At 40.2% G+C, this 19,371-nt stretch overlaps 2 protein-coding genes across 3 annotated transcripts in view; both read left to right on the top strand.

The window, feature by feature from the left end:
- Positions 1 to 3,255, top strand: part of LOC117983684 (pancreatic triacylglycerol lipase-like) — a 36,256-nt gene extending 33,001 nt beyond the window's left edge. For both annotated transcript variants that reach the window (XM_034970305.2, XM_069499785.1), the window contains exons 8-10: positions 513 to 755; positions 1,117 to 1,300; positions 1,625 to 3,255. In XM_034970305.2, the coding sequence (XP_034826196.2) occupies positions 513 to 755; positions 1,117 to 1,300; positions 1,625 to 1,772 (575 nt within the window). In that variant the 3' untranslated portion in view covers positions 1,773 to 3,255. The remainder of the gene's footprint in view (positions 1 to 512; positions 756 to 1,116; positions 1,301 to 1,624) is intronic.
- A 5,471-nt stretch (positions 3,256 to 8,726) lies between these two features.
- LOC117983907 (pancreatic lipase-related protein 2-like) lies at positions 8,727 to 18,684 on the top strand. The gene is made up of 8 exons (XM_069499829.1): positions 8,727 to 8,847; positions 10,315 to 10,395; positions 11,035 to 11,131; positions 12,605 to 12,771; positions 14,020 to 14,142; positions 15,282 to 15,524; positions 16,256 to 16,439; positions 18,537 to 18,684. Exons 1-8 carry the CDS (start codon positions 8,727 to 8,729, stop codon positions 18,682 to 18,684), a joined length of 1,164 nt encoding a protein of 387 aa, XP_069355930.1.
- The last annotated feature ends 687 nt before the right edge of the window (positions 18,685 to 19,371 follow it).

Below are 19,371 nucleotides of genomic sequence, written 5' to 3'. Positions count from 1 at the left end.
ATTCATCAAAAGATAAGTAGGTAATCATTATCATTCAAAAAAAAATTAAAAAATATTTTTTTCAGTAGGTAAAACAATTTCACATAGTGCGTAGTAATTGGGACCATCCCAGTAACTGTTTTAGTATTGCTACGAGTACTCGTGGCAGGCGACCCCGCTCTTCCATAAAATCTTATACAATAATAATTGAAATAAGTAGTTCCTTCATAAATCATATATTTACAAAAATTCATCGGTGACATCTGTCCAACTATCTGTGTGCCATCATCAATATATCCGGACGCTAGTGTGAGCGCATGCACTCGCTACACTGCTCATCACTGAGTCTATCTCTTTCTATCACAATGTTAGGTGAAATAGCATACAGGTTACCCACGTGGGCCGAGCAGTTCGGACGTGCATCCAGCGTCACCTTAAATAGAGGACACTGATCCACGCAGGTAAGCTAAGTAACGAGGTAGACAAAGAATAACGCTGGCCACGAATTTACATAAGTACTCTTTAACCCCCAGATGGTCAAGACCCAGAGCGCATACACATAGTGGGGCACAGCCTCGGATCACACATCGGCGGCTTCACCTGCAAGGAGTTCACGCGGCTGACGGGCCAGAAGATCGGCCGCATGACCGCGCTGGACCCGGCCGGACCCTGCTTCAGCCATGTGGACCCGGAGTTAAGACTCAAGCGCACTGACGCGCAGTATGTGGACGTCATTCACACCGACGGTGGAGTGTATGGCCTGAAGGATGCTATCGGTGAGTCATGGTCATCATCATCAACCGATAGACGTCCAGGTCTTGTAGAGACTTCCACACAGCGACTCCTTGCAACTCATTTGATGTCGTCTGTCTAGCTAGTGGAGGGGGGTTTGTTCTAACGCCGCGCTGTCTGGTGCGAGCTCGCCATTCTAGCACCTTGGGACCCTGAAGTCTATCGGTTTTCGGCCATTGCCACTTCAGTTTCGCAACCCGCTGAGCTACGTCGGTTACTCTGATTCTCCTACGGCTCTTTTCATTTCTCATTAATTGATCACTTAGAGAAAGCATAGCTCTCTCCATTGTTTGCTGAGTGACTCTGAGTTTTCAGCGTTTGTTTGAAAATCTCCCGTTCCCTCAGGTCACAAGGACTACTACCCGAACAGCGGGTCAGAGCAGCCCAACTGTGTGCTGCAGACGTGCTCCCACTCCCGCGCATGGGAGCTGTACAGCGAGTCCGTGCTCAACCCGGACGCGTTCCCCGCCGTGCGCTGCAAGGACTGGGCCGCGTTCAAGAAGGGAGACTGCGAGTTCGATAAGATCAGGTAAGTTAAATATATAAAAGGAAAAGGTGACTAACTGATCTATCAACGCACAGCTCAAACTACTGGACGGATCGGGCTGAAATTTGGCATGCATTTAGCTATTATGACGTAGGCATCCGTTAAGAAAGGATTTTTGAAAATTCAACCCCTAAAGAGGTGAAATAGGGGTTTGAAATTGTGTAGTCCACACGGACAAAGTCGCGAGCATAAGCTAGTATTTTTATAATTTTTATGGTAGTGGTTTTTACTTGGTGACTTTTTCCACTTCATCTCCTATTAGTTAGCTGAACATGGTTACCAACTTACAAATGTTTGTGCTTTCAGTTATATGGGCTCCCCATCCAAGCCCGGCGACACCGGCGTGTACTTCCTGCAGACCGCGCCCGACTACCCCTTCGGACGGGGGCTCAACGGAACTAAGTACAGGAACACTGAAGGCATTCTGAAGAATGTCGTCAACCTTGCCGGATAAACTGTCTACAGGCGGATTGAAATGTGCCATTGGTGACATGTACCGTACGCGGCCAAAACTGATGAACATCGATCTTTTGGAGATAGCAGATTAATTGTAGAGCACTGTCCTGGTCGTTGAGACCGACAAAACGTCATATGGGTATGAGTGACAGAGACCGCTCTACCAACCTTATCTGTCATGTTCATCACTTTCGGCCGTGTACTGTAAATGGCTTCTGAGGCGATCAAACGGCTTGATGGCAAGCATATGTAGATTTTTGCTTGAGTCAAGCATGTTGAATGTTTTTAATGTTTGCATGATGCTTGCATTTACGTGTTTGATATTTTTGCTACGTTCGGACAGAGCTCGACAAGTGAGAAAAGAACCTTTTGCTGGCTCAAGTTACTTGACGGGCGTATGAAGCTGCTTGAGCAAGCAAAACAAAACTACTGGCTTGCCATCAATTCGCTTGACCGTCTCGCAAGCCCAAAGAGTACAGTAGGTACTACCACTCGTAAGTTACTAGATGTACCTGCGCAGAAATCTTATTTTTGAATGCAGCGGAACATCTTAGCCAGTCATAGCACGCGTCCGTCAGCTATTGGTAGTTGCATACGCGCCATGTTTTGTACGCACGAATCATGAGCCAGATGGTAAGAGTCTCTGTTGTTCTTATGTTTAGAATCTTAGCGTCAAGCAATAAGGTCTGTATTTCATTGGTGTACCGACATTCAGTGTTAGTTGACGTTAGGCTGCGCTTTTCTGCGCAAACGAATTGCCGACGCAAGTTATAAAAGTGGTAGTACCTACTATAGTCCGTTCATTGTAACTTGACGCGTGACTAATATGTCGGCACCATTGCTCTGTTTCTTTATTCCTTAGAGCTTAGGGTTTATTATTGTGTGATTTGCAATGGTGCCAACATGTTACTCACGCGTCAAGTTACGATGAATGGACAATATACCTAGGTAGAATTAATTTAAGTCGATCTTTTAAATACTTGTGTATGCTCTACTCAGTTCTTTGTTGTTTCATTTTGATTTTGTTACACGCAGAGTGTTTTGTCTAAAAGGCTTAAGGATATGACATAGCATTTATACAATAAGTATTATTTAAAACAATAATCTTGTTAAAGTTGCCAAGTTGAAAGTTCTTAAATTAGTAACTCAAAATGACGAATTCTACTAAGTATGTATGTTCTAACATGATTATTATATTTTGTCAATCAAGTCAAAAGACAAGAAGTACTTTGCCAATATCAGAGCAAACTAACAATGGTGCAAACGTAATAATATTGTAGCAGAATGTAAGTGAAAAAATAATTTTCCATCCCACTTCTGATGACGATTATTATTTGTGTGTACCGTTGCGATCTTTTTTATTAAGCCTATTTCATAACATAATAGTACATATTATTTTACAACTATTGAACTAAGAATTGTTAGTTAAAATATAATAATATGTTATAAATAAAAATAAAAGCCGTTTGTTTTAAAATAAAGCATTTTTATTTGTAGGTAAATCTGTTACATCATAATACTAGCTTATGCTCGCGACTTCGTCCACGTGGACTACACAAATTTCAATCCCCTATTTCACCCCCTTAGGTGTTGAATTTTCAAAAATCCTTTTTTAGCGAATGCCTACGTCATAATAGCTATCTGCATGACAAATTTCAGCCTGATCGGTCCAGTAGCTTGAGCTGTGCGTTGATATATCAGTCAGTCAGTCATTCAGTGAGTCGGTCACCTTTTCCTTTTATATATAATTTAGATTATTATCTTCGTTAAATCTATATACCTGTCTATCCTACTAATACTATAAAGACAAAAAAAAGAACCAATTTAAATGAATCTTCACCATTAGAATTTTTTTTTTTAACGCTGGGAAATGCGTTTACGCTCCTGGAAGCCAGCCAACCAACTGGAGGGAAGGTGTGTGGGACTCGCCGGCCGAGGGGCGACCGGAATACCCACTAAAACCCAGCGCCGCCATCTTGCAGAAATGGCGCCCAAAAACAGTTTTTTGACGATAAATTCTTCCCAACTCATTTTAAGATGAAAATGGCTATGTAATAAATGAAATTAGAGACAATTTTCTACAAATTTGTATAGTAATTTTTTTTGTAGGATCAATAGTTTAAGCGTACGAGCGCTGCAAAGTCCACTCCAACACTCGTTTTTTTGGCCAAATAACTCAATTCCACACCACCATGGGGTCTAGTGAGTGGCGCGGTTTTTCTTACGGTATCCTCAGTAGAAATTTCCAAATTGCCCGTGTCTGTTAATGAATATAAGTCTCTAACTTATAACTTTTATGTTACCTACTGTTTTTATCTACACTTCAAGGATTTTTCAAAATAATTTTGAATAATTATTTTAGATTAATTTAATTTTAAATTACATATCAAAAATGGCGGAACCAGCAGGATTTCAACCTGCGTCTCCCTAGTTATTGGGGTGCCCTGGGCACTTGGCAGATGTGAACTGTGGCCTAGCGGTCAAAGGCGCTCCGGGCGCGATGATCAGGGCCCAGGGGACGCAGCAGGTTCGATTTCAGTCGGTTCCGCAATTTTTTTATATGTATTCAAAATTGTCTAATATTTACTGAAGAAGTTGTAGACATAAAGGTAAGTATATTCATCATCATCATCAACAACCGATAGCCGTCTACTGCTGGACATAGGTCTCATGTAGGGATTTTCACACGCCACAGTCCGAATCCAGCGGCTCCCTGCGACTCGTTTGGTATTGTCCGTCCACCTAGTGGGGGGTCTTCCAACGCTGCGCTTTCCGGTGCGAGGTCGCCATTCCAGCACCTTGGAACCCCAACGTCTATTGGATTTTTGTGTATTATAGTTGCATTTTAAATGCAAGTATTTCAAATTAGTCACATCTCTGAGTAAGTGGATAAACATAAGAACATGGTATCATCTATTCCACCTGATTAAACTTGCGTCACTTCCATAATAATATATCGAACCAAGGCCATTTATACTTACGTAAATTGAACAACATACCTCATATAATTATTATAATATTAATAATTATTAAAAAATAATTATTATAAAACAAAAAAGATGTTTCTATGTCCGTTAGAATTTGGAACCATCCAACCGATGTGCCTCAAACCGGTTTCATTAGAAATACAATAATGCGAAGATGGTCTTTATAAGCGTAGTAGCCATGCGACATAATTTTGTATCAATGGTAGTAACACACGCCGGGTATCCGGTTTAGAAGTACGTAGGTACAGTGGCCTAAAATTGGCATGCAGATAGCTCTATGAGATGAGCCGTCAAAGGCCGCTTCATCGAAACGACAACTCGATGGCGGGTGGAGCCTAAAACAGTGCTGATTCCACAGATGATGGAAACAACGTTATCTGTGCGTGTCACCTTTTCCCTCCAACCGCACCACACCCCTAGAGAGGCCAAGTGAATGAATTTTGCTTGAGACATAAGATTTTTTAGTCAAAAACACCAAAGTGAAAATTGCAAATTGGCGTTTGGAATTACGCCTATCTTTTAAAGAGACAACAACACAAACTAAAGACATTTGAAATTATAATAAAGTAAAGTGTGACATGAAGTTGTTAATTTTCCAATTTTGGAGTTTGTTATTATAGTTTACTAGATGATGCCCGCCACTTAGTCCGCGTGGATTAGGGGTTTTAAAATCCCGTGGGTACTCTATTATTTCCGGGATAAAAGTGTCCGTCCCCGGCATGTAAGTTTAATGGTTGAGCCGTGAAAAGCTAGCAGACAGACAGACAGATTTCGCATTTATAATATTAGTATGGATTTACGCACAAATTTTCCTCAAAATTCGCCCGAAAATAGAGATTTTTCAAGGGTCATCCATAACTTTTGAAATAAACACAAAGTTAAGTACTAAGTAGGTATAATATATTAATTGTTTTAGGTCATAGATCATTGAGAGATAAATCGATATAGGGCTTACAGTGCGACAAGGCTACCTTGGCGCGTGGCGAAAATCGGTAACATTGCCGTCAAGTGTCCCCTTTGTTCTTGTTTGAATATTCTAAGCCTTTTTTCTCCAACAGCGCCCCCCTGTCAATGTCATTCAAGTGCCAAGAGAGCCTTGTCCCACTGTAGTTATAGATTTAGTACAAAAAATAATACAAGGGCAACAAGCTTTTTTGATTCAACCCTTAAGGGTGCAGAATAGTGGTTTGAAATTTGTGTGATCCACGCGGACGAAGTTGCGGACATAAGCTATTTTGGTACCTATGTGATGGACAAAGTTTACAGTCATGTGTAGGGATCAGCCATTAGCACAAACTGGAGGCTCGGCTCGCGGCGCAAGACCGTGGCGTGTGTGGAAGTCCCTACAAGAAACCTATGTCCAGCGGTGGAAGTCTATTGGTTGATGATGATGATAATGATAGAGGCTAGACTTACGTACTAGATTGAGCCGGTTCAGCCATGACGTCAGAATGAGACAAAATATATAATTATTGCATTTCGAAACGTCTCTGCAGAACTTAAAATAGCAATATCGATGCAAGTTATTGTTTTGTTCAATAAATTACACTTGTTTAAACATTTTGTTTTGTTCATTGCTAACAATAATATTGAATCGATACATGGATATTTTGCATCACCCATCTATACTAATAGTAATAATTAAAATTGAAGTGTCTGTCTTAATTTCGAAATCACTACCTCATATTATTAAGCTCATATTATGGTTATTTGAACATAGCTCAACGGATTGCGAAGCTGAAGTGTAGATGGACGCAGCACTTAGTTAGAAGAAACGAATAGACTTTGAGGTATTGAGGGAATTGAACCTCGCACCGGAAAGCGCCAGCATTGCCAGACAGTGGATAGATAGCATCAAACAAGTCGCAGGGAGCCGCTGGGCGGCGGCGCCGTAAGACCGTGTGGAAGTCCTTACACGAATCCCTTCTCCTGTTTAATCATAGGTCGTGGTCGGCATTTTCACTTGGGATAATTATGTGAAATCGTAATTATTATTAAAGATATTTTTCTACAACCTAAGGATGAAAAAGCGTCTAAGGGAAATCATTACCCTAATCCTAATCCTAATAATATTATTATAAATGTGAAAGTGTGGATGTTTGGATGTTTGGATGTTTGTTACTCAATCACACAATAACTACTGGACGGATTTGGCTGAAATTTGTAATGGAAATAGATTATACCCTGGATTAACAAATAGGCTTTTTATCCCGGAAAATCAAAAAGTTCCCGCAGGATTTTGAAAAACGTTAAACCACGCGGACGAAGTCGCAGGCATCAGCTTGTAAATTTATAACGATACTAGCTTCTGCCCGCGGCTTCGCCCGCGTGGCCTACAGGAAACAAATGGCATTTTTTTTCTGAAACAAACATTATAACATCAGGACACGCACTCTGAACAGCACCGAATAACACATATAACCTTCCAACCCCCATTTCACTCCTTTAGGGGGGATTTTCTTATATTCGTTTCTTAGCTGAAACCTAACCTCAAGAAAAAACCTACTTTCCAAATTTCAAGTCAATTATAATATCAATAATTAAAACTTTCCCATATTTTACCACTCTAATGGGCGAATTTTCCAAAAATCCTGAAACACGTATTTCTTCATTTGTGACCCAAAACCCAAATACCAATTTTCATGCAAATAACTTGAAAAATTACCGACTTTCATACAAAATTCCATCCCCCATTTAACCACTTAGGGGTGGAATTTCGAAAAATCCTTTCTTAGTGGATACCTACTCTTCACAAAGAATAGACCCTCCAAATTAGGACCAGCGGTTTAGGCTGTGCGTTGATATCTATGTCAGTCAGTCAGTCAGTCAGTCAGTCAGTCAGTCAGTCAGTCAGTCAGTCAGTCAGGACTTTGAATTTTATATATATAGAAGATGCAAGACAGATGCATAAAGGTAACTTGTTTGGCCAACTGTACCATGATCGATCGCGCTGCACTTTATAAGGAGCTGGCGTGGTTAGCGAATTTACTTATACCTAGTCATTTATTATCTAGTCGAGGGGCCATCACTTATTATTAAATATCATTTATCTGAAAATGTGAGTAGATAAAAACTAAAACAAAACGATATCTGTATTCGATCGATTGTTTGATTTTCGATGATTCTCGAACTGTATTCGATGATTCGATCGATTACGATGAATTTCGATTCACCTAAAATAATTGAGATCGGTAAAATTAATTAATTTTACTGGAGTCAATAATGTAATTAATGGTTATTATTATCGGTACCTGCATTTTTTTAAGATGTTAGTTTTATCAAAATATAAATTTATTTTATTTAAGGGGAGGTTTCGCTGGTAACGAGGTAACGCAGCCAGCGTTCGGCACCCTGCCTCGTTGCGGTGGTTTAGATGATATTTTCGATTTGTAATTTTTATGTTCAATTGTTTAGATTCGTTTTATTAATTAAATATGAAAGTGTGTTTGTTTTTTTAGGGGAACAAAAATATCTTTATAAATTAATTTAAAAAATATTGCGTAAGAATTTCAATTTTTTTTAAATAAAAAAATAGCAGACACCTCAATTAATATTTCTTAGTACTCATAGTACCTTACCTAATAAACAAAATTCTTAAAGATTTTGCAATCAGGGCTCCGAAAGGCTAGTTTCATAATAGTTATATTATATTTCGTTACTAGCTTATGCTCGCGACTTTGTCCGCGTGGACTACTCAAATTTCAAACTCCTATTTCACTCCTTTAGGGGTCAAATTTTCAAAAATCCTTTCTTAGCGGATGCCTACGTCATAATAGCTATCAGCATGCCAAATTTCAGCCCGATCCGTCCAGTAGTTTGAGATGCGCGTTGATAGATCAGTCAGTCAGTCAATCCGTTTTTTTTATACGTTTACCTTTTCCTTTTATATATTTCGTTATATTGTCAAAAGTGCTATTTTTCTTAAAAAATCGTTAAGGTTTTAAAAATCCTTCCAGAGTAACAGAATGAGGGGAGTTTCTTTACTGCTTGAGTTCTGCATCCTGATGTCAGTAGCACCATCAGCTGTGAGATCTAACACGGGTGAGTCCGAGGCAGGAACAGCAGGTATAGTTAAAGACCTGGAGAGTGAGATAAGGCTACTTTTCATATCGGAAAATCAAAGAGTTTCCATGGGATTTTAAAAATCTAACTACACGTGGACAATGTCGCAGACATCAGCTAGTGTTATTATAAACGAGCTGATGCCCACGATTTTGTCAATTTCGATTTACAAAAATCCCGTAGGAACTGATTATGTAAGTAATAAAAATTAAATCAAGAACATTTCAACGGCGTATATTTTTTGTAAATATAAATTTTTTAGTGATAAGTTTTTCTGTATGTATATACTATATATAGTTTTTTTTTGTTGTATAGACCTATAAATTTAGAACATTTCAATAAATAATTTCATTTAATCATTTTCATGAAAAATTTTACCGAACTTATTTAAATTTTACTAGTAGGTAGTATAGTTCGCGATACAGGTTGAGATGGCAATCGGGGTATGAGGCGAGGGGACGCCCCGCATATCCACACGTCACTCGCACAGCCCGCGCTGCGAGCGAGCTCGGGCTGTGCGAGTGTGCGGGGCGATCCCTCTCCCATTGCCGTCTCGACCTGTCGCGTTCTACTGAACTACGAGCTACGAGTACGTGCTACGCCACTCTACGTGCTACGGCCGCCTTTGCTTTCACTATTTTGGGCATTGGCTGATTCATAAAGCACCCATTTTTATTATCACTGATTTATTATGAGATTGATCTATATTTTAGAAAATAAAATCATAACTTTGAATATGTTATTAGCAGCATCATGAAACTTCCCCATTGTCATACCATCATTTTTTGTCGAAAATAAAACAATAATACTTAAAGGCAAAGCTAGCCTTATCTAATTACTATACAAATCATACCCGCGTGGAATGGTGCCAAGAATACTGGCTGCATTTCCGCGCTGGACAGCCAGGCTGATCCGTTGCGCAAGAAATGAGCCAGCCCTTCTGTCACCAGGATGAGGCTATTATTCGCGGTGAAATGTCTCGTAATTTTTAGGGTTCCGTACCTCAAAAGGGAAAACGGAACCCTTATAGGATCTTTTGTCTGTCTGTTTGTTCGTCTGTCTGTCAAGAAACCTACAGGGTACTTCCCGTTGACCTAGAATCATGAAATTTGGCAGGTAGGTAGATCTTATAGCTGACATTTGGGGAAAAATCTGAAAACCGTGAATTTAGGGTTAGATCACACACAAAAAAATTAAATTGTGGTCATGAACTAATAATTAGTATTTTCAACTTTCGAAGTGAGTGACTATATCAAGTGGGGTATCATATGAAAGGTCTTCACCTGTACATTCTAAAACAGATTTTTATTTATTTTTATGCATCATAGTTTTTGAATTATCGTGCAAAATGTCGAAAAAATACGACTGTAGTACGGAACCCTCATTGCGCGAGCCTGACTAGCACTTGGCCGCTTTTTTTTTTGATGTCGTAGTCACAGAACAGAACCTACTTCCCCTCATGTGATACTTATACTTTTGTGTGATGTGCAGTGGTGGGGGCACTCGGCCAGGAGTTGCAGACCATCACGCAGCCCGTCGTCACCGCCGTCTCATACATCGGTTCCGCCCTGTGTGAGTTATACCTAACGACTGAAATTAAGAACAGCTAGGGTGTCTGGCAGGGTGTTCCCACGACACAAACTGGCAATGCATGACGTGATTTCTAGTACTATTCCGAGGAAAATATAAAGAAATTGACTTTATACTTTGACTTACCTACCTAAAGATTTTTTACACCATTGTTACCTGTTACCTGTTCTTTGCTCGGCTTCGCCTCCAATAATACTCGGCCAGTAATCGCTTTATTCCAGGCCTGCACTGTAATGTAACAAGGCGGCAAAAAAAAACTTTAACAAAAAGCGAAAAACGAGACTATTATTTATAGGAAATCTTCTTAGCAATCTGACTAACTGACTGACTGACTGATCTATCAACCCACAGCAACTAAACGGGTCGGGCTGAAATTCTGCATGCAGATAGCTATTATGGCGTAGACATTCGATAATAAAGGTTTTTGAAAATTCGACCCCTAAAGGGATAAAATATTAGTTTGAAATGTATGTAGTCCATGCGGACTAAGTCGCGGGCATAAGTTTTATTACATTACATTACTAATATTATAGTTAACTAGAACTATAATATTAGTAAAATATTAGTAATTTAGTAGTAGTAAATTATTATAAACCTAACCTATAATGATCTGGGGAACAGGTCCAAATGTTCAGCGATTATTGGGAGTGTCGTACGACCAGTTGCAGGGGCCCAACGAACCTGACCTCAGCGAGTTGAAACTGTACATCAGGACCAAGTGAGTATTTCTTCATAATATCGGAAATTTCGTGGAAAGGAAGACATCGTGAGGAAACCTGCATGCCGGAGAGTTCTCCATAATGTTCTCAAAGGTGTGTGAAGTCTGTCAATCCGCACTGGGCCAGCGTGGGGGCTATGGCCAAACCCTTCTCATTCTGAGTGGAGACCGGTGATTACGTATCTCGCGACAGACTTGCGACAGGCGTAAATCTCGCGATCATTGCTGTCAAACGTCACACGTAACAGCGGCTAGAGAGAGACAGCAATAGCCACAAAGCAAAATAAGAAGAAGAGAAACAGCAAATGAACTGTCGCATTGCTACAGCTGTCGCGTTTTACGTAATCACTCCGCCGGCTTGAGTGAGCCGGCAATCGTTTGATGATGATGATGACCGGAAAGGAAACTAGCAGTGGGGGGTTTCAAAGTCATGACTTTCTCAGGCCGGAGACGCAACCCGTAAGCCTAGAGCTCAGAATACAGAGTAGGTACTTAGTACAGGTAGCCTAGAGAAAATTGACTGTATGTATTATAAAAAACCGGCCGTGTGCGAGTCAGGCTCGCGCAATGAGGGTTCCGTACTACAGTCGTATTTTTTCGACATTTTGCAGGATAATTCAAAAACTATGATACATAATAATAAATGAAAATCTGTTTTAGAATGCACAGTTGAAGACCTTTCATATGATACCCCACTTGATATAGTTATCTTACTTAGAAAATTGAAAATACTAATTATTAGTTCATGACCACAATTTAAATTTTTTTGTATGATCTAACCCTAAATTCACGGGTTTCAGGTTTTTCCCCAAATGTCAGCTATAAGATCTACCTACCTGCCAAATTTCATAATTTTAGGTCAACGGGAAGTACCCTGTAGGTTTCTTGACAGACAGACGGACAGACAGACAGCAAAGTGATCCCATAAGAGTTCCGTTTTTCCTTTTGAGGTACGGAACCCTAAAAATTAATCATATTAACAGACATTTGTTGTGCAAGCAAGGCTGCAAAGTTGTTATTTGGCGCGCAAGTTTGTATTGAGTTCTAAGCAAGGGAAAGACGCTAAGACAGTTGTGACGTCACACACTGGAGCCGCGTGAAACGAAATTATTCTTGCAAGCGCAACTTTAAAGTTTCATAACTTTTTCAGTTGTTGAGATATTTTAAAGATTCTTTCACATTTTTGTTATATTTTACTTTTTTATAGGTATTAAATTCAAAAAGGGAAACTTCTCGTACCTAAACTATGAATTTAAGTTTGAGAGCCTCAATAGCTCAACGGGTAAAGGAGTGGACTGAAAACCGAAAGGTCGAGTTCAAACCCCGCCCGTTGCACTATAATGTCGTACCTACTCCTAGCACAAGCTTGACGCTTAGTTGGAGAGGAAAGGGGAATATTAGTCATTTAACGTGGCTAATATTCTGTTTAAAAAATAAAATAAAAAGTGATGACAAAATGTTTTTATTTTCTAGGGATGGCGACACGATAATAAAACTAACGGACGCGCCGGACTTCTTGCTCCAATCGAACACGATAGACCCGGCGAAGAGCGATATTATAGTCCTGTACATACACGGCTTCATCGAGGATCCATCGGGTTTCAGCTTCGACACCGTGAGCCAGGCCTACCTCGACAAGGGTGGGTTCAGCGATATATGCTCCACGACATGGGGCAATCGGAATCCGCTTCAGGCGCAGTCTGTTTCTACGAACATAATATAATAATAGATAAGTTAGGACAGAGTAGATCAACTGAAGGGTTGTGGTCTTTATCTCCCACGGGGACCGGCCGTGTTGGGAGAAGTTTCGGCTGGCTGGTGAACAGGGTTCTTATTGTGGCTATTTATGGGTTGGTTTCTCAAAAGATTCCTACTGTGATATATTTTATTATAAGTAAGTATTTTAAGTTAGAACAGACTATAACACATAGACTAAAGAGCTATCGGCGCGGCGAGGTGCGGTGCAAATTAAAATCCGTAAATTTGAATTTAAATGTATGAAAATCCGATGCGGAATTAATTAAAAATATATACCTAACATACTATAATACACACATTTTCATTCCTTCTCTATTAGTAACTCAACCAACTACGCCATTGGTAATTAATTGGCCGCAAAAATCTAATAAATCTGCTTCATGCAAAAGCAGTGGCCCTACCGCGGTTGTTTGACAGCTACAATGTCACGATCGCAATCATCTCTGATTGGTTAATGCTCGCTCACTATTGGCCACAATGCATTGTTGCAACAAGAATCGCACAAATTCAGCCAATCAGAACAATTGAGATTGTAATAATGATTGATGCAGGTTTTAGACAATCGCCCTACAGATTTCATGTTTTCAATGCGTGTGTCCTACCTGTAATGACGTCTGCAGCAGAAACGTGGATGCTCACAGTTGACCCAACCTCGTCCACAAATTAAACGTCGTTCAGCGCGCTATGGAGCGAGCTGTACCTGTTGGGTATCTCTCTGGGAGTGACAATGGGCAGGTCCTGTCTGTCGCAGCACTGACGACCGATGGGGCAGACGTGTTCCGCGGGCTGATCACGTATCTCGGTGGTATCTCGCGACTGGCGTAAATCTCTTGCTGTAAAACGTCCGGCTAGAGAGAGACAGCAATAGCCACAAAGCAAAATAAGAAGAAGAAGAGAGACAGCAAATGAACTGTCGGCTTGCTACTGCTGTCGCTACTGCAACGTTTTACGTAATCACCCCGCGGGAGTGGAGACCACGTACCGGTCAGCGCAGTGTAGGGCAACGTCCAGCCCGCTGGTCTGACGACCGTGTTTGATGCGTGGTCTTGGAAAAGCCTATGTCCAGCAGTGGACGAATAATAGCTGATGGAATGGAATAAGGATTTTATGTCCGTGATTGTTCTCCCCAGGTCGAGTGAGCGTGCTCGCGCTGGATGCCAGCTCGCAGATTCGCTTTTTTTACACCCGAGCTGCGACGTTGGTTCGCTTCATCGGAGGGCGGCTGGGTGCTGTACTGGCGGCCTTATTTGACCGTAAGTCCCTTCTTCTGCATCGTATTCCTCATCGCATAGTACGCTGGCGAAGCCGCGGGCATCAGCTAGTTTTGAATAAAATGCTTTGACTCGCCGAGGCGAGGCGGGTCATCTATATACCTACTATCTATATCTATACTGATCTATTCTATACTAATAAATAAAATTGAAGTGTCTGTCTGTAATTTCGAAATAACTAGCTCATATAGTTATTTGAACTGCACTAACCATAACAAAATCACGTTTTAAAATTTTTGTCTGTCTGTCCGTTTGAACGGGCTCATCGTAAATTGTGATGATGGCACGATATTTTTAAAGCGTTTAAATGTTTTTACGAAATTTGGGCTGAGTTACCTTGCATCTCGGAGAAAGGCTATTACGGGCAGGCTACTTTTTGTCCTGGAAAATCAAAAGATCACACGGGATTTTTAAAATCTTAATCCACACGGGCGAAGCCGCGGGCATCAGCGAGTTTAAAGTATACTAGCTTATACTCGCGATTCCGTCCGCGCGGACCACATAAATTTCAAACTCCCATTTAACCCACTTAGGGGTGGAATTTCAAAAAATCCTTTCTTAGTGGATACCTACTCTTTACAAAGAACACACCCTCCAAATTTCATGTCTCTAGAACCAGCGGTTAAGGCTGTGCGTTGATATCTCACCACCTGGGTGTCTGGTGCACTTCGACCGTCCGTCCTCAATGTTCCCACTAGATTATAACATGGGGTTATTCAAGGGGCGGACCAACAAATTCCTGAAAGGCCGGCAACGCATCGGTGGTTCCTCTGGTGCTGCAAATGTTCATGGGCGGCGGTAATCACTTAACATCAGGTGACACGCCTGCTCGTTTGCTCGCTATCTCTATTTAAAAAAAAAAAAGATTATTATTTATTATTTATTATTTATTATTATACCATAATGTGCACTGTCCTTATAGGGTAGTCCTAATGCGACAGTGCACTCTAATCTATCTTATACCTATTTACAATTATACTTAAAATTAAAAAATAAATTATTTACAACGATAATAAAATTATTAATCTACTAGGTTCTACTATCTATCTACTAGGATATGTAAGTCAATCAGTCAGGACTTTTAATTTTATATATACAGAAGATAATATCTCTTTTCACAGTGGGTGTCGACCCGGGCCTGATACACTTAGTGGCGCACAGCCTCGGCGCGCACATCGCCGCCTTCGCCTGCAAGGAGTTCACGCGGCTGACGGGCAGGCAGGTCGGGCGCGTCACCGGCCTGGACCCGGCCGGACCCTGCTTCAGCCAGCTGGCCGCGGAGCTCCGGCTCAAGAGCACGGACGCGACCTATGTCGACGTCATACACACGGATGGAGGAGTTCTCGGCTTGAAGGAGCGTTGCGGTTAGTAGCATAAGCCTTAGAATCGTCTAGACTTCATTATTTTTATGAGACTACAATGGCACCTCATTGGCACCGACCCCAAAAAATATTATTATGGAACTATATTAACTCTTGTATACATAACGAATTCTATTTAATATTGTCCACAAAAATCCTTGAAAAACTTGATCTCAAAGCAAAAGCTAGCAAAATAAGATATTATAATCGCTTTGAGATTCTATACATTAAAACAACAAAAAAAAACTATATATAGTATATACATACAGAAAAACATTATAATATATTCGGTAATAAATTAAATTATTTTTAATTTTTAGTGTTTCTTGTATTGAAGTCGGTTTTTATTTTTTTTTGTAAAAAAATATATTTCACAATTTTTAGTGGCCCCATGGTATTCAAATATGCTATGCCTGGTTAAAAATCTACTGTTTACTAAGCTATTACACTGATCGCGAGCAATTTACTCTTATCCGTTGAGGAGTTCCATTATCTATCTTCGAAGATGGTCATCAGATCCTCACCGAATTTAAATGGGACCACCTTTGAAGAATACCCTTTCAAACAAAAAAAGAATTTTCAAAATCGGTCCAGGCGTCTTTGAGTAATCAGGCAACATACATAAAAAAATAAAATAAAAAAATCCGACGATTTGAGAACCTCCTCCTTTTTTGAAGTCGGTTAAAAAGACCCCTTCAATGCAACATTTGCCAGAAAATCACTCGTTCTCTCAGGTCACAAGGACTACTTCGTCAACGGCGGGTCGGCGCAGCCCGGGTGTTTAACGGTCCTATGCAACCACTTTTACTCTTGGAAGGTGTACAGTGTGACCGTGCCGGACCCGGAGGCGTGCCCCGCCGTGCGCTGCAAGGACTGGGCCGCGTTCAAGAGGGGCGACTGCGAGTGGGATAAGATCAGGTGAGTAAGTAAGAGTAGGTTAGGTTAACCTGCTTCAAGAAATTAGGAAGTTAAGGGGGCTCAGGACGGTTCAAAGATTCAAAGATTCAAAGATTCTTTATTTGCGGAAACATTTTACAACGAGATGTTATTACATAAAATTGTCCAGTAGAAATGTTTCGCCTTAAATATTAGGCATGCAAAACAATTAGTAAACCTAGTAAAGCAATAACTATAAGTAATTTGACGCACGTTGTCTTTGTCTATGTTAAAATTCAAAATTTAAAAATGTCTAAGTTGAAAAAAATTCGTTAATGTTATATAATGTCTTGTCTATTAAAAAATCATGCAATTTATTCTTAAATTTATTTATATTATTACATTTCCTTATCTCCCCTGGTATCTTATTATATATCTTTACCGCCATGACACAAACACTTTTGTTAAGGAATGAGGTTTTGTGAGTGGGAAACCGAAATATGTCTTTACAGCGTTCTCGGTTAATTCGAACAAACAAATTTTCGTTATTTCTTAAAAATAGAGCTAGTTCGAATATATATAGCGATGATACAGTGAGAACATTGTGTTTTTTAAAGTAAGGCTTGCAACTATCCCTTTTTTTTATCTTACATATCGCTCTTATGCACGGTGCTTTCTTCATACAATTGTAGGAGGGTAATTACTATATTATTATTTGATACTGTACGCTCAAAACTAAGTATTGTATCGATAAATCTCGTCATTATCTAAGTTTATTGATATATGAAACATTGAATAAAATATTGATTTTAAAATAAAGTTACGAGCCTCAAAAATTCCCACTTTAACACAAAATTTATGACAAATTTGGGCGTAAATAAATAAGATTAGGGGTATGAAAATTCTAACGAAATTTAACATTCGATATAGTTTATTTATTCATTAGTTGAAATAACTATACTTTGCAAACATAAACTCAGTAGTTTTTCTCAAAAATACTTTTCCTAAACCCTTAATTTCAGTGAAAATCATCGTGCCTCTCACCTTTCTCATACAATGTCAAGTGAAAAGCAAACAGGTTCGGTCGAGCCTACTGCGTCACCTTAAAGTGGCATTCCTGTTGAAATAATATTGAAAATGACGAGCATATAGACTTTGTTATTAAATTCCAAGTCCCAACTCTTGGGGGGTGTGGGGTTGGAAAGTTTGCTGGCGAATTGATGTTTTAGGTACCAAGCAATGCAAAAAGTTTGGTTTTGGAAGTCGGTTTTTTAATGATTTTTTTTTAATTCTATTAATATTTTGTTTAGATGGATATTTTTAAATTCGTATATCTTTTGAATGGATTTGAATAATTCAAAAGTAATCTTACAGGTATTAAAACAGTCTTGAATACGAAATGATTTAAGTATTTGGATATGAATTAATAGAAAGGTATGAATAACATGGTCTAATTTTGGTTGGTATTTCTATCAACATTTAACATGTAAAAAAAGAAAGACATTTTGAGTTACCTACATTACTGAAGTTTTAGTGGGTGATCCCTAATTTTTTGTTTATTCCCCTAATGTTATTCAGGGATACTGTAGCATTAATAGTGAAAGAATTTTTGAAATCGGTTCAGTAGTTTTTGATTTTATTCGTTACAAACATACAAAAAATCTTATTAATTAACTACTTAAAACGCAGAATAACTCCGAAAAGTTAGAGGTGCGTACCCGGGATCGAACCCCCTGACCTCCGATTAGAAGGCGGACGTCCAAACCACTATCTATCACAGCCTTACATCATACATACCTACATCTTTTTTTTTTTTAATTATAGAAAAGCGCTTGGCTCTGGTGGCAAGTGATAATGCAGCCTTAGATGGAGCGCGCTTGTCTAGAAGATGCCTATTCACTCTTGACTTGAAGGTACCCATATTATAATTGGAGGGGAAAACTGATGCTGGAAAAGGATGTTCCAAATCTTAGCGGTTCGAATCAGATCAAATCGCTTCGTACGCATCCGTGGAATTTTGACTACGTACGGGTGCAGACCTTGGCGATGCCTTGCGGTACGATAGTAGAAAGGTGAAGGAGGAACCAGGTTGAAATCATATTATGTAGTAAAACACAGACATTTTCTTTGTAATTTCAGTTACATGGGCTACGCATCCAAACCCGGCGACGAGGGCTCGTACTTCCTCGTGACCGGAGCCAACTACCCGTACGGGTTGGGAGCCAAAGGAACTAACTACACGAACACTGACGGCGTTCTGAGGAATGGTCTCAGACTTGTGGGATAAAAGTATTTCACGTCGGATTGAAATGTACCAAACTAACTTTATAAACACGTAAAATTTAACTTCTCACGCGCCATTTTCACTTTGTCTAGTGGGAGGCTTCGGCCGTGGCTAGTTACCACCCTACCGGCAAAGCCGTGCCGCCAAGCGATTTAGCGTTCCGGTACTATGCCGTGTAGAAACCAAAGGGGCACGGGTTTATTAAAACTGCCATACCCCTTCCAGGTTAGCCCGCTTCGATCTTATACTGCATCGTCACTTCTTCTTCTTCTTTGTCGTATCACTCTTGGCAGAGCGGTCGTGGTCATCACGAAGCAACGTCTTTGAGGGCAGATGTTATATGCCTCACGAGCATTCGCCATTTCTCCCTGCTGGCTGACAGCCTGGTACACTCGTGCAAAGGACCGCCCACAGCAGACTTAATTTGGTCGGTCCATCGCATGGGTGACCTTCCTCGCCCTCTGGTGCCCTCCACCTTGCCCTGCACGACAAGACGCTCAATCGAGTCACTCTCACGCCGGGAGACGTGTCCGAAGAATTTTAATATGCGACTCTGTACTATCGACGAAAGTCGTTTTTTAATGCCGAGTTCTTGGAGTATAGAGATGTTGGTTCGAAATTCGGTCCATGAGACTCCTAGCATTCGCCTCCAGCACCACATCTCCAGAGCATCAATCTTCTTCTTCTCGA

Source organism: Maniola hyperantus, chromosome 7, assembly GCF_902806685.2.
Source record: "Maniola hyperantus chromosome 7, iAphHyp1.2, whole genome shotgun sequence".
Taxonomy (NCBI): Eukaryota; Metazoa; Arthropoda; class Insecta; order Lepidoptera; family Nymphalidae; genus Maniola; species Maniola hyperantus.
The sequence above is the reverse complement of the archived record's forward strand: the minus strand, read 5'-3'. Positions and strand labels throughout refer to the sequence as shown.